This window comes from Vulpes lagopus, chromosome 2 (assembly GCF_018345385.1).
Source record: "Vulpes lagopus strain Blue_001 chromosome 2, ASM1834538v1, whole genome shotgun sequence".
Taxonomy (NCBI): Eukaryota; Metazoa; Chordata; class Mammalia; order Carnivora; family Canidae; genus Vulpes; species Vulpes lagopus.
Genome location: NC_054825.1, coordinates 165,034,594 through 165,047,555, shown reverse-complemented (window position 1 = coordinate 165,047,555; position 12,962 = coordinate 165,034,594). Strand labels below are relative to the sequence as shown.

The window sequence follows — 12,962 nt, the reverse complement described above, 5'->3', positions numbered from 1 at the left end:
GGACACTGGAACCGCACTGGGCGGGCCAGTAATGTACTCAGACGGGAACCACCACCGAGCGATTAAAAAGGCTGGAGAGCGCGTGTCAAAAATTCAGACACGCAGAGCCCAGATCTTTGTTTTTAATACCATTCTCCAATAAAAGGAACCAGGGCTCCTTGATTAAATGCCTGGTTTGAGGCTTGGGCAGGAAATTACACAGGATGAGCCTGGAGCATCTTGTAGTGCCAAAAAGGAAGTGCGTGTGTGAGAGACACACAAATAGTAGGGCCCGTCAGAGAGGCAGGAGCCAAGGGAAAGAGCTCCCCATGGCCACAGCCGGAACCATTTGAGCAACACCATGAACTAGTCCTGGAGCATAACCCAATGTAAAAAATATCCCTGAGGCCATGCTGGTATAAATGAACAAATAGGGGGAATCGACAAGTATTTCACGCAGAAGTGTTCTGAATAATGCACGCGGGCTCCTCACTCCTCAGTGTGGACCACACAGGGGCTCCTTCAGCATGCCTATGGGAAGCGGATGGGAGGACTTTCCAGGGGCGAAACCTGACAAATAGCCAGGTGACTGAGGTTAATATCAACAGTGGGGAATCATGATGACAGGATGTGCTCTCAATAATGTGATGTGAAGGGCACTTCTCCTCTGTGGAGGATGGCTCCCGACACCACCCTCTACCCATCTAATCACAAAAAGACATCAGAAAAACCCCACTTGAAGCCCGTTCTCCAAAAACACTTAACCAGGACTTCTCAACACTGTCAAATTCATTAGAAACATGTCAAGTCCGAGAAACAGTCACAGGCAAGAGGAATCTAGGGAGACATGTCCCCTAAATGTAATGTGGTGTCCTGGGTGGGATCCTGAAACAGAAGATGTTAGGTAAAAACTAAGGAAATGTGGGGATCCCTGGGTGGCTCAGCGGTTTGGCACCTGCCTTTGGCCCAGGGCATGATCCTGGAGTCCCGGGATGGAGTCCCGTGTTGGGCTCCCGGCATGGTGCCTGCTTCTCCCTCTGCCTGGGTCTCTGCCTCTCTCTCTCTCTGTGTCTATCATGAATAGATAAATCTTAAAAACAACAACAAAAAAACCCAAAAAACAAACAAAAAAAAAAACAAGGAAATGTGAATAAAGTATGGACTGTAATTAATAGTATATCAATATTGTGACAGATGTACCACACTCAGAATCTAAGATATTAATAGAGGGAGTGCCACCTGGTTGGCTCAGTTAAGTGTCTAACTCTTGGTTTGGCTCAGCTCATGATCAGGGTCCTGGAACTGAGCCTACCAGGCTCCCTGCTCAGTGCAAAGTCGGCTTGAAGATTTCTCTCTGTCCCTCCTCCTGCTCAAGTTCTTTCTTATAAATAAATTAATACATACATACATACAGCTTTTTAAAAACAATGAGAGAATATATGGGGGTATATGGAAATTCTTGGTACCATTTTCACAATTTTTCTAAAAATCTAAAAACTACTAAGAAAGTTTCTTTTAAAAAATTCAAGTTCTAGGCCCCTACTGCCAATGATTCCAATTATGAAAGTCTGTGGCAGGCTACAGGAATATGCATTTTCTTACAGGACTCCCAGGAAATTTGAATGCAAATAATCCAGGACTGGGTAAGAAAATACTGTTATCTGGGGGTAAGGACAGGATTTAGCTGAAGGGGAAGGGGGAGTAATTCACAAGAAACCTTTGCTCTCAGGACACCTGGGTGCCTCAGTGGTTGAGCATCTGCCTTTGGCTCAGGTCATGATCCTGGGGTCCTAGAATCAAGTCCACATCTGGCTCCCCTCAGGGAGCCTGCTTCTCCCTCTGTATCTCTGCCTCTCTCCGTGTGTCTCTCATGAATAAATAAAATCTTAAAAAAAAAAAAAAAAAGGAAACCTTTGCTCTCTTCTGACGTTTGGAGACTCCCCTGGACCACCCTCCTGCAGTGGCCACTGTATTCTGACCACAGATCAGATTGGGTTGGCAGGAGGAGGGAGTCTGGATTACCACAAAGAGTTTCAGTTCCCTGTCCGTGTGAGTGGCACTGTCATAAAAGCTCTTGTTTGTCTAAAGCTGTTAAATTTCAGGCCCATTTGTTATGCAGCACTAGAGAACTAATACTATACCACGCACCAGTCAAGTCAGGGCCTTTCCTTTCCAGATGCTGAGCCTGTTTTTCAGGCAGGACCCAAACAGTAAGAGCAACACAACGCATTAAACAGGAGCTGCTCCTTCCTGCGGTGCACTCTGCCAAATGCTTCATTTATGGTTTCTCACTGAACCAGATACCAGGGGGAAGGCACTTTCCAATCCCATTTTATAGAATGAGAACACAGGGACTGAAACAGGGAAAGTGACTTGCCCAAGGTCACAAAGGAGCTGTAAATTCTGGCTCTTAGGATACCTGAGCCCGGAGTCCTTCCTCTTAACCACAAGGGTCCTAAGTGTTTCAAATTCATCTTGCTCCTTTGCTCCCCCTCCTGCCCAGGCTTTAGGATTCACTTAGCTGAAACAAAGCCCCTCTGGGATGGCTCCTGACACCACCTTCTGCCCTGCTCCCCACCAGTCCCTCAGAACGGAGCACCCTCTATCACAGACACAATTGTGGCTCAAAGCCATTGGTCCTCTGATGTGGCCCTGCTCTTCCCCATCTTGGCATCTACTAGAGTGCCAAGCCTCAAAGCTGACATGCCTTGTCCTGTCCTTTCCCTTAAGCACCTCTCCCTGTGAGGGTACCCATCAGCAAGTCTGAGGCTACCACTAAGGTGGCTCCCCTAATCCTAGAGTCTCTGTCCCTCTGCAGCTCAGGCCACCATACCTACTGTGCTCACTTGCCATTTGCCTCCTCCAACCTCCACAGAGCAGCTAGAGGCTCTTAGAACACCCTCCACTAGCTTCTGTGGCAAAGTGCTTTGCCATGCCATGGCTTGGAATCCCAACTTTGGCTCCGGCAGCCTCTGGCCTGCCCTGGCTGGCCACTGAACACCACCTGCCATGCCCGGGACACTCCCTAGGACTCAGCTCCTGGCTTTATTTTCTTTATGTCACTTTGTGGTGGACACAGGTCTACCTGCCCAGTAGCCCTTTCTGTGTCTTCTTTTCCTGGCAAACAGAATTCCAGTTTTGACCTGGTGACTACAAACTTAGGGGGTCACACTGCTTTCCCATAGTTCCTGGAGACAAACCCTAAGTGTCTGGGAGAACCACAGCCAATTTTCCTTCCAACTGCCAGGGACCAGCTGAGGAAGAGCATGGGCTACAGTTGTGCCAGTGAGACATGAGGAGCATTCTGCTAGGGGCTGCTACATGTGTGCCTGGCTCTTCAAAGGGGACACGGAGGAACACGCTCTCTTCCCTGCAACTCTTCTGAAGGTCTGGACGTTGGTATAGCAGAGGCTGATGCTTGCCACTGCTGCAGCCAACATGCTGACCCTATGCAGGCCCCTGGAAGCACCACAACTCCTGACGGCTGAATCCTACGCTGCCTCTCCTGCTACTATGACTGCAAGCACACCCACAATCAAGATCTCAAATCACCTTTTCATTCATTCATCACTGCTACTCTCCCACTCCTAAAATGGAAGCTCCACAAGGAGAGGGACTTTGTTCCCCTTGCGACACTGTAGCCCTGCTGCACCAGTTGGGCACTGTGTGGCTTATACTCTAGTAGGTGCTTAGTAACTGCTGGCTGAATGAGTGTACAAAGCCTCCTGGGCTCCTCTGGGGAGGGGACTCAGCTTACTCATCTCTGTGGCTCCAGCAAGATTCAAAAGCCTTTGTTGGATCAAAAGGCTGGGGAAGCCAGAAGACAGCTGCTCGAGAACCCAATTTAATAAGATTTACAAGTCGACACGTACAAAAAAAACCTAACAATGTACAAGTCATTGCAAAACTAGGGACTGAATCTGGAATGCAGAGAGACTCCCCTGGAGATGGGGGCCCAACATGTTGGAGATCTGAAGGTATCTTCCCACTGATTCTCTACGTCTTGGCCTTATCTAACAAATGTAACCAAACCCCAAAACTGAGGCTAAGATTTAAGAGCTACCCAGATCTACCTCATTACCTCCCCAAGCCTCCCTGCTCTAGATGGAGTGGGACTGAAAGAAGGGGAGTGACTAATTAACCTAAAGAGAATGGAGCCTCTGGCACCAGCCAACTGGGACTTCACAGCGGTCTGATGGTTGGGTGCTTCTCCTGCCTATTTATGGCCAAATGCCCACCACGTTTCCAAGCCAGGCTGGCCAGTGAGGGACAGTGGGGGTGGGGAGGAGGCAGAGGGGTCCCTCAACCCCTTGGAGAGGCCGTCGGGGGGCTGGAGGCCCCCACCCAGACTTGTTGCCTGGCTCCAGCTCCCCACCCCACCCGATCACCACTGCAGGGGGCCGATGTCAGCCCCTATCTCCTCCTCCTCCTCCTCTTCCTCCTTCAGCTGGAAGGGCTTCACAGGCCACTTCACCCTGACGATGGGCTCCACATGGTCCTGAAGCCGGTGTCGCTTCATGTGGGCATTTCGACTCTTGATTTTGTCGAACACCCTGAGGAGTCACCAGAGAACACAGGTCAGAGCAGGGGGAAGGCACACCACCCAAGGGCAGCCATGGGGGCCGAGGGAAGGTAGTGAGGGCGCATCCAGGGAAAGGGCTGGTACCTCTCACACTCTCTGCAGGGGAAGACACCCTGGCCCTCCACACTGCCTGGTGGTTCAGGGGTCCGCTTGGGACCAGCATTTGGGCTGGAGTTGAGAATGGACTCCCTCCTGTAACTCTTGGTCTTTATCTTGAACTCAGGAGTGGGACGGTGGCTGGGTCTCTCCCGAGGGCTGCAAGTGACCTGCAGAACAGCAGAAATGATGGTATAAGGGCACCAAACCTCCACCCTTCTAAGGGAGATGCTTTCCACTGCAGGGAAGCCCTTCCTGGTGGGTGCCCTCCCCTTTCCCTGTCTGGGATAGGCAGCTGCATCCCCATCAGCACCCAACATTCCTCAGACCTCCTACCTTTGCTTCTGTCTTGTCTGCCTCATCTGGCTCTCTCTTGACCCTCTTTTCCAGTCCTGGGGCTCGGCCACAGTCAAACTTGATCATTTTTTTCCAGATGTAATAATACTCAACACACTGGGCTACAGTCTTTGTCTGAATCTGGTGAAGGAAAACAGAAGGTGGCATGAGCAACACTTCCTGAGCAGCCTTGAGTGTCACCATGACACCCCTAATACCCTCCCCAGGGGGCCAGTCACTTTTTTTTTTAAGATTTTATTTACTTATACATGAAAGGCAGAGGGGGGGGGGGGAAGACACAGGCAGAGGGAGAAGCAGGCTCTGCACAGGGAGCCTGACGTGGGACTTGATCCCAGGTCCCCAGGATCAGGCCCTGGGCTGAAGGCGGTGCTAAACCACTGAGCCACCCGGGCTGCCCCTGCCAGTCACTTTTTGAAAGACTTCCTGAAATGTCTCTCTGCTTTGGCCTGGCGTGCCCCTGATTCACTGCAAGGGGCAGAGAATCGCAAAGTCCTAGCAGGTGACGAGGGGTTCAGAGTGAAGTCACCACCACAGCCAACACCAACTAAGCCCCTCACGCCCTGGGGGGCAAGTCCATCTCAGGGATTCTTCCTTATGGGACAGCGCATTAGAAGGCATACAAGGATGCTCACTGCAACTTCATGTCTAGTAGCCATACCTCTGCCAACTAGAACTAACAAAAGCAGAATGCCTCAGGCATTGGGGGCCACACAGCCTTTGCAACAGTGAGGCAGAGCCCTAAAGCACAGAGGGAAGTGGCCCAGGAGAGAAGGAAGGGGTTCTGAGGGCACAGTTTGATCCTGGCCAGTAAGACCCCACTGTTTGCTCCCCCCTCACTGTCCACTAAAGAAGAGATCCCATTAACAATAACCTCCATAAAAACAAAACAGAATGGAAAAGTTTAATTGCTCCAGAAAGAATATTTCTCAGGTAAATTAAAGTAGCCATTTAGTATCTGGATCTCACTTCAGAAGACACCTTTCTCCGTGTGAATTTGTTTCCACTTTGTGTGTTTTCACAAACTAAGAGGCAAAATAGTGCACTCCTGTCCACCTAGGAAATGGCACTAAGTTAAAAAAAAAAAAAAAAGAGGGGATCCCTGGGTGGCGCAGCGGTTTGGCGCCTGCCTTTGGCCCAGGGCGCGATCCTGGAGATCCGGGATCGAATCCCACGTCAGGCTCCTGGTGCATGGAGCCTGCTTCTCCCTCTGCCTGTGTCTCTGCCTCTCTCTCACTGTGTTCCTATCATAAATAAATAAAAAATTAAAAAACAAAAACAAAAACAAAAAATCTTTAAAAAAAAACATAAAAAAAAAAGAAACAAAAAAGTTGAACTTCTGCTTCCTAACAAGACAGAGCAACAGGAGCTAGATCTCCCTCCCATCCAAAACAGTGAAAAGACACAGGCAAAATACATGACACAATGGTTGGTAAGACACCTGGCATCAGTCCAAAAACATCTTTCTGAGAGGCAGAAAAGCCACCACCACCTCAGGAGAGTTTCCAGGCCATGGCCCAGGGGGAGTCACCCCAGCAGACCCCCTGAGTTGAGAGGGAGCCGAGCGCCTGGGGAGACCAAGATGGTAAGAGTCCACAGGACAAGGTACAGCAGAGGAGACAGAGGCAGAGAGAAACACTCCAGAAATCTGGACAGAGTTCCCCTCAAGGATTCAGCAAAGTCCGTGTGAAGAGACAACCCAATGCCAGGCAAAGACCAATCCAAAAGGATTGGAGGGAAAGGCACCTGTGGCTCACAGGGGCCAGGAATGGTGTCTGTCTCCACCGGGGTGTGTGTGTGTGTGTGTGTGTGTGTGTGTGTGTGTGTGGAAAGCCTCATAATTCATGGGGTACTGGTAGAGCAATGAGAACGGTTTTGCTTCAGAAACGAGAAATAGTTAGCTTTAGACAAAAAGCTGTTCTGGTACCATCTTCAAAAACCTAAAAGCAATACCCTAAAGGAACATGTTGTTTTCAAATAACTGCATGCCAGAAAAAAGTTCAAGAATACTTATAAGGTGCAAAAATATCCAGCAAACAACAAGCTAAAATTCACAATGCCTGGAATCCAGTGAAAAATCACCAGGCATGCAAAGAAGCAGGAAAATATGACATATAATGGGGAGAAAAAGCAAACGGTCAAAATTAACTCGGAACACATACAGATGTTAGAATCAGAAGGGAAAATGTTAAGTTTATTATATCTGCATAATATATGATCAAAAAGTTAAATAGAGACATGGAATATATGAAAGAGACCAAAAGAGAACTTTAGGGACAAAACCTATAATGTCTGAAATGAAAACTGCAGAACATGGGATTAATGACAGGTTGGGCACCACAGAAGGTAAGATGAGTGAACTTGAAGACACAACAATAGAAACCATCCAAAATGAAACAGGAAAAACAGGAGAAATGAAAAAGGGCACCAGTGAGCCATGGGGCAAGTGCAGGAAGGCATGTGCATGTGTGCATGCACACACATCAGTGGGATCCTCAATTAACCCCAACCACAAGGAAAAAAATGAAGAAAACCATGTTGAAGCACATCATAATAAAACTGCTCAAAACCAGTGATAAAGAGAAGTTCATATAAACCACCATCAAACAAACAAACAAACAAAAAACATGTTTATACAGGGACAGAGACAAGGAAATCAGTCGGTTTCTTGCTAGATACAACAAAAGAAGAAAACAGAGCAACATCTTTAAATGACTTCAAGAATTAAAAAAAAAAACCCCGTCTAACTAGAGTTGTATACCTAGCAAAGATATCTTTCAAAAATGAATGCAAAATAAAATTTTTTTTTTAGATATTCAGAAGGTGGAAAAATCCATGACTAGCAAAGTTGCACCACAAGAAGTAGTAAAAGATTTGCATCTATTTCCTTCTGGAAAATGATAACAAACAGAAACATGAATCTACACAAAGGGACACAAGCACAGTAAAAATGGTAACCACATGTGTAAATATAAGCCTTTGCACTATTAAAATCTCTCTAAACATAGTTGGTCATTCAAACAAAAACAGTAGCAAGATATTGCAGGGCTTTATAACATATGTAAAATAAAAGGCATAACAATAATAGTATAAAGGCCAGGAGGAGAGATGGAAGTTTGCTACTCTGCAGTTTTCAGTCTGCACATGAAGTGCTATCAAGTCACTTGAAGATTTGACAGTGATAAGTTAATGATGCGCAGTGTAAACCCTAAAGTAACCACCAAAATAATAAAGAGTTACAGCCAATAAACCAACAAAGGAGATAAAACAGAATCCTAATTTTTACTTCATTAGTCCAAAAGAGGCAGAAAAAGCAGAAAGTGGAAACGAAGAACAGATAAGATCAACAAGACACACAGCAAGGTGATGGACTTAAACCTAACCATCTCAATAACCATGTTAAATGCGAATGATAAACACCCTAATTAAAAGGCTGGATTTTTTAAAAGCATATAATATTACTCAACCATAAAAAAGGAATGAAATCTTTCCATTTGTGACAACATGGATGGATCTAGAGAGTATAATGCTAAGTGAAGTAAGTCGGATAAAGACAAAACCATGGAATTTAAGAAACAAAAGATACAAAGGAAAAAAATACAAACAAGAAGACAGATTCTAAAATGCAGAGAACAAATTGGTAGTTACCACATGGGATGTGGGTGGGGGATGGGAGATATAGTGAAGAGGGATCAAGAGCACTTATTTTGATGAGCTCTGAGCAATGTACAAAAGTGCTGAATTATTTTACTGTGTGCCTAAAACTAATATAACCCTGTATGTTAATGATACTTCAGTTAAAACAAGTAAAAAAGCACCATCCAACACATGATACTTTAGACTACACTTTAAATATAAAAACACAAATAGGTTAAAAATAAGAGGATGAAAAAAGATATACCATGCAAACACCCATTATAAGAAAACTGGAGTAGTTGGCTATATTAATACCAGAAAAATAAATTTCAGAACAAAGAATACCAGGCATAAAGGAAATCACCTCATAATGATAAAAAGTTCAATTCATCAAGAGGACATAAGAATCCCAAATGTTTAGGCATCTAAATAAGAGCTTCCAAATACATGAAGCAAAACCTGATGGAACTACAGGGAAAAATACATCTACAGTTACAACCAAATATTTTTATTTTATTTTATTTTATTTTATTTTATTTTATTATTTTATTTTATTTTATTATTTTATTTTATTTATTTTATTTTGTCTTTGTATATGTCTTTATTCCAAATATTTGTTAAAATATCATTAGGTTATTCCTCAGGACAAGAGCAAAGATCACCCCCTGTAGAAACTTAGGAACTATGTACAGAACTTTACAAAACAGAGGACAACACTTTGGCTGAAACCTGACTGCTGACCAGAGAATGGAGTTCTGAGTGGGCTCAAGAAGACGAAGCAATCGGGAAGGGAAGGCGGTCTGATTGAAGCTTCAACTTCCAAGAAGGCTAGTCTTGTGATGGTCATAAATTGGAGGCTCTGGTTTTGGAAGGTTCAAGTACAGCACAGGGGGTTCTATGTGTCTAGTTGGCTACACTCCCGGCTGAGGTGCCATTGGGTCAATGTCATTCAAATTCCTAGCCAGCCATACTCCCACAGCAAAAAGTCCCAAATTGAGGATCAAGTTCCCCTGGAAATCGTTCCTGTCGGTGGCGAAATGGTAGACACCCCAGAGCCAATCTCCCACGTTGTCTGGAATTTCTGGTGCTTCATGTGGCATGCCAGGAGCGCTCACGCCGACCCCGCTGGAAGCCATAGCAGCACCCCCACAGCCAAATATTTTAATAACCCATTCTCAATAACTGTTAGATCAAGTAGATGATAAAGGTATGGAAGACTCAAACCACATTATGAACCATCTTGAACTGGTATTTCTAGAGCTCCAACCAACAGCAGCAGAATACACCTTCTTCAAGTGTACTCAGGACATCTACTAGGATATAGACCATATTTGGGGCCATAAACAAGGATTTAAAATTTTAAAAGGATTAGAGTTATATGAAGTATTTCTTTGACCACAGCGATGTTAAATTAAAAGTCAGTAACAGAAAAAGCCTGGAAAATCCCCAAATATCTGGAGACTAAATAACACACTTCTAAATAACTCATTGGTCAAAAAAGAAATCAAAAAGTGAAAATGTACTTCGAACTGAATAAAAGTGAAAACCCAAGATACCAAAATGTATCAAAGCAGTACTCTTAAGAAAATTTATAGCACTAAATACCTATATTAGGAAAGAAAAAGGGTCTCATATCAATGGCCTCAGCTTCCACCTTCAGAAACTAGAAAAGAAGAGCACATTAAACTCAAGGCAAGCAGAAGAAATGAAATTATAATAAACAGTAGAGCAGAAATAAATTAAATAGAAAAAAACCAACATGCCAAAAGCTGTTTTTTTTTTTTTAAGATTTATTTGTTTATTCATGACAGAAAGAGACAGAGACATTGGCAGAGGGAGAAGCAGGCAGGGAGCAGGGAGCCTGATGCAGGACTCGATCCCAGATTCTGGGAACCCACCCTGAGTCAAAGGCAGACACTCAACCACTGAGCCACCCGGACATCCCGCTGTTTTTTGAGAAAATCAGTAAAACTGATGAACCTCTGGCCAGTGGTCAGAAAAAAAAGACAAATTATCAATATCAGGAATGAGAGAGGTGACATCTCTATAAGTCAAGGATTATAAAAAGGAGACCATTATGAACCATTTTATGTTAATATATCAGACAACTTACATATGAGCCATACATATGAACCATATGAGACCATTATGAACAATTTTATGTTATATAAATGTTATATATATATATATATGTTTTATGTTATATAAATGTTATATATATATATATATATATCAGACAACTTACAAGAAATGAACAAATTTCTCAAAAGAAAAACAAAGCTCACTCAAGAAGACATGATAACGTGACTAGTCCTACATCTAGGAAATAACCTGAATCCACGCTTCAAAACCTTTCCCATAAGAAAACTCCAGGCTGAGGTGGCTTCACCACCAAATATTTAAGGAATAAAAAAAAGCCAATTCTAAACAAATTCTCCCAAAAAATTGAGGAGAAGGGAGTATTTCCCAACTCATTTGATAAGGTCAGCAGTACCCTGATATGAAAGCCAAAGGTACTACACGGAAAGAAAGTTACAGACCAATATCCCCTCATGAACACAAATGAAAACTTCTAAACAAAGTTTTAATAAATAGAATCCAACTATATATATATGAAGGATAAGACATCATGGCTTAAGTGGAGCTCATCCCAGAAATGTGAGGTCAATTTAACAATCAAAAATCAATGTAATTGGTCATTCTAAAATAAAAAATAACCATATGATAATCTCAATAGGTGCAGAAAAACCACTACCAATACAACCCCATATCTTTTACTGATACAAACTCTCAGAAACTAGCAATAAAAGGAACTTCTTCAGTCTGATAAGCAACATCTAAAAAGACCCCACAGCTAATGTCATACTGAAGAGGGAAAATATGGGATGGTTTCCCTCTAAGATCATGAACAAGTCCAGAATGTCCACTTTCAGCAAGGTACTGGAGGTTCTACACAGTGCAGTGAGGCAAGAAGAAATTAAAGGCCTCCAGATAGGAAAGGAAGAAATAAAACTGTCTTTATTTGCAGCTGATATGATTGTCTATGTAGAAAATCTAATAGAATCTACAAAAAAAGCTACAAAAACTAATACATGAGTTTAGCAAGACTGTAGAACACAAGATCAATTATTTTGTTTCTATGTATATTAGCAAGAAACTATGGAAATCAGAATTAAAAAGAACCTTCTAGAACAGCATAAAAATTAGAAATACTTAGGAAGAAATGGATTCCAAATGTGCAACACCTAAATTCTAAAACCTTCAAAACTGTGGAGAGAAATTAAAGACTTAAATAAATAGATATACTTTGTTCATTGGTCAAAAAGACTAAGTGCCATTAAGAGATCAATTCTCTGCAACTGACCTAGAGAATCAATGCTGTACCAAACAAAATCCTATCAAAAATTTTTTTTAAAGAAATTGACAAGCTAATTCTAAAATTCACATGGAAATGCAAAGGACCTAGGATAGAAAACACTTTGAAAAAGAATAAGAAAGTTCAAGAACTAATGTTTTCTGATTTCATTACTTATTATAATACAACAGTAATAAAGACCTTAATAGTAGACAAACATCAAACAAAATAGATAGTCCGGAAATAAACACATAGGTGTATGGCCAACTGATACTTGGCCAAAGTATAAAGGCAGTTGGGTAGAGAAAATATAGTCTTTTCAACGAAAGGTACCAAAACGTTTAAATATGCATATACAGGGGCACCTGGGTGGCTCAGTGGTTGAGTGCCTTTGGCTCAGGTCATGATCCCAGGGTGCTGGGATCAAGTCCTGCATCAGGCTCCCTGGAGGGAGCCTGCCTCTCCCTCTGCCTATGTTTCTGATTCTCTGTGTCTCATGAATAAATAAATAAAACCTTAAAAATAAATAAATAAACAAACAAACAAACAAACAAACACAGAAAATGAACTCTAATCCTTACCTTGCACTATCAACCCAGAATGGGTCATAAATCTCAAAAACCAAAACCAAAAACCATAGCATTTTAATAAATAAAATCTAACTATATATATATATATATGATAATAAGACATCATAAAACTAGAAGAAAACATGGGGGAAAATTCCGATGACTTTGGATTACGCAAAGGTTTCTTAGTGATGCCATTTGAAGCATGGTCCATAAAAGAAAAATTGATAAATTGAGTTCACTCAAATTTTAAAACTTTTCCTCAAAAGACACTTGAACAGAGACTAAGAAGCCAGAGACCAGGGGCAAGCATCCACAAAGCAGGTACTTGGATGTAGAACTTGTGTTCAGAACAAATAAAGAACTCTTGCAATTTAATAAAAACACAAAT

The 12,962-nt window shown here is 42.9% G+C and overlaps 2 protein-coding genes across 2 annotated transcripts in view; both read right to left on the bottom strand.

The window, feature by feature from the left end:
* Positions 1-4,363: 4,363 nt before the first annotated feature.
* ZNF541 (zinc finger protein 541) overlaps positions 4,364-12,962 on the bottom strand; it is a 33,165-nt gene continuing 24,566 nt past the window's right edge. Inside the window, exons 13-15 of the mRNA XM_041732922.1 lie at positions 4,994-5,134; positions 4,646-4,827; positions 4,364-4,532 (exon numbers count right to left, since the gene is read on the bottom strand). Of these exons, the coding sequence (XP_041588856.1) occupies positions 4,364-4,532; positions 4,646-4,827; positions 4,994-5,134 (492 nt within the window). The remainder of the gene's footprint in view (positions 4,533-4,645; positions 4,828-4,993; positions 5,135-12,962) is intronic.
* Positions 9,559-9,783, bottom strand: LOC121478100 (mitochondrial import receptor subunit TOM6 homolog). Its single transcript, XM_041732934.1, has one exon. It carries the CDS (start codon positions 9,781-9,783, stop codon positions 9,559-9,561), a length of 225 nt encoding a protein of 74 aa, XP_041588868.1.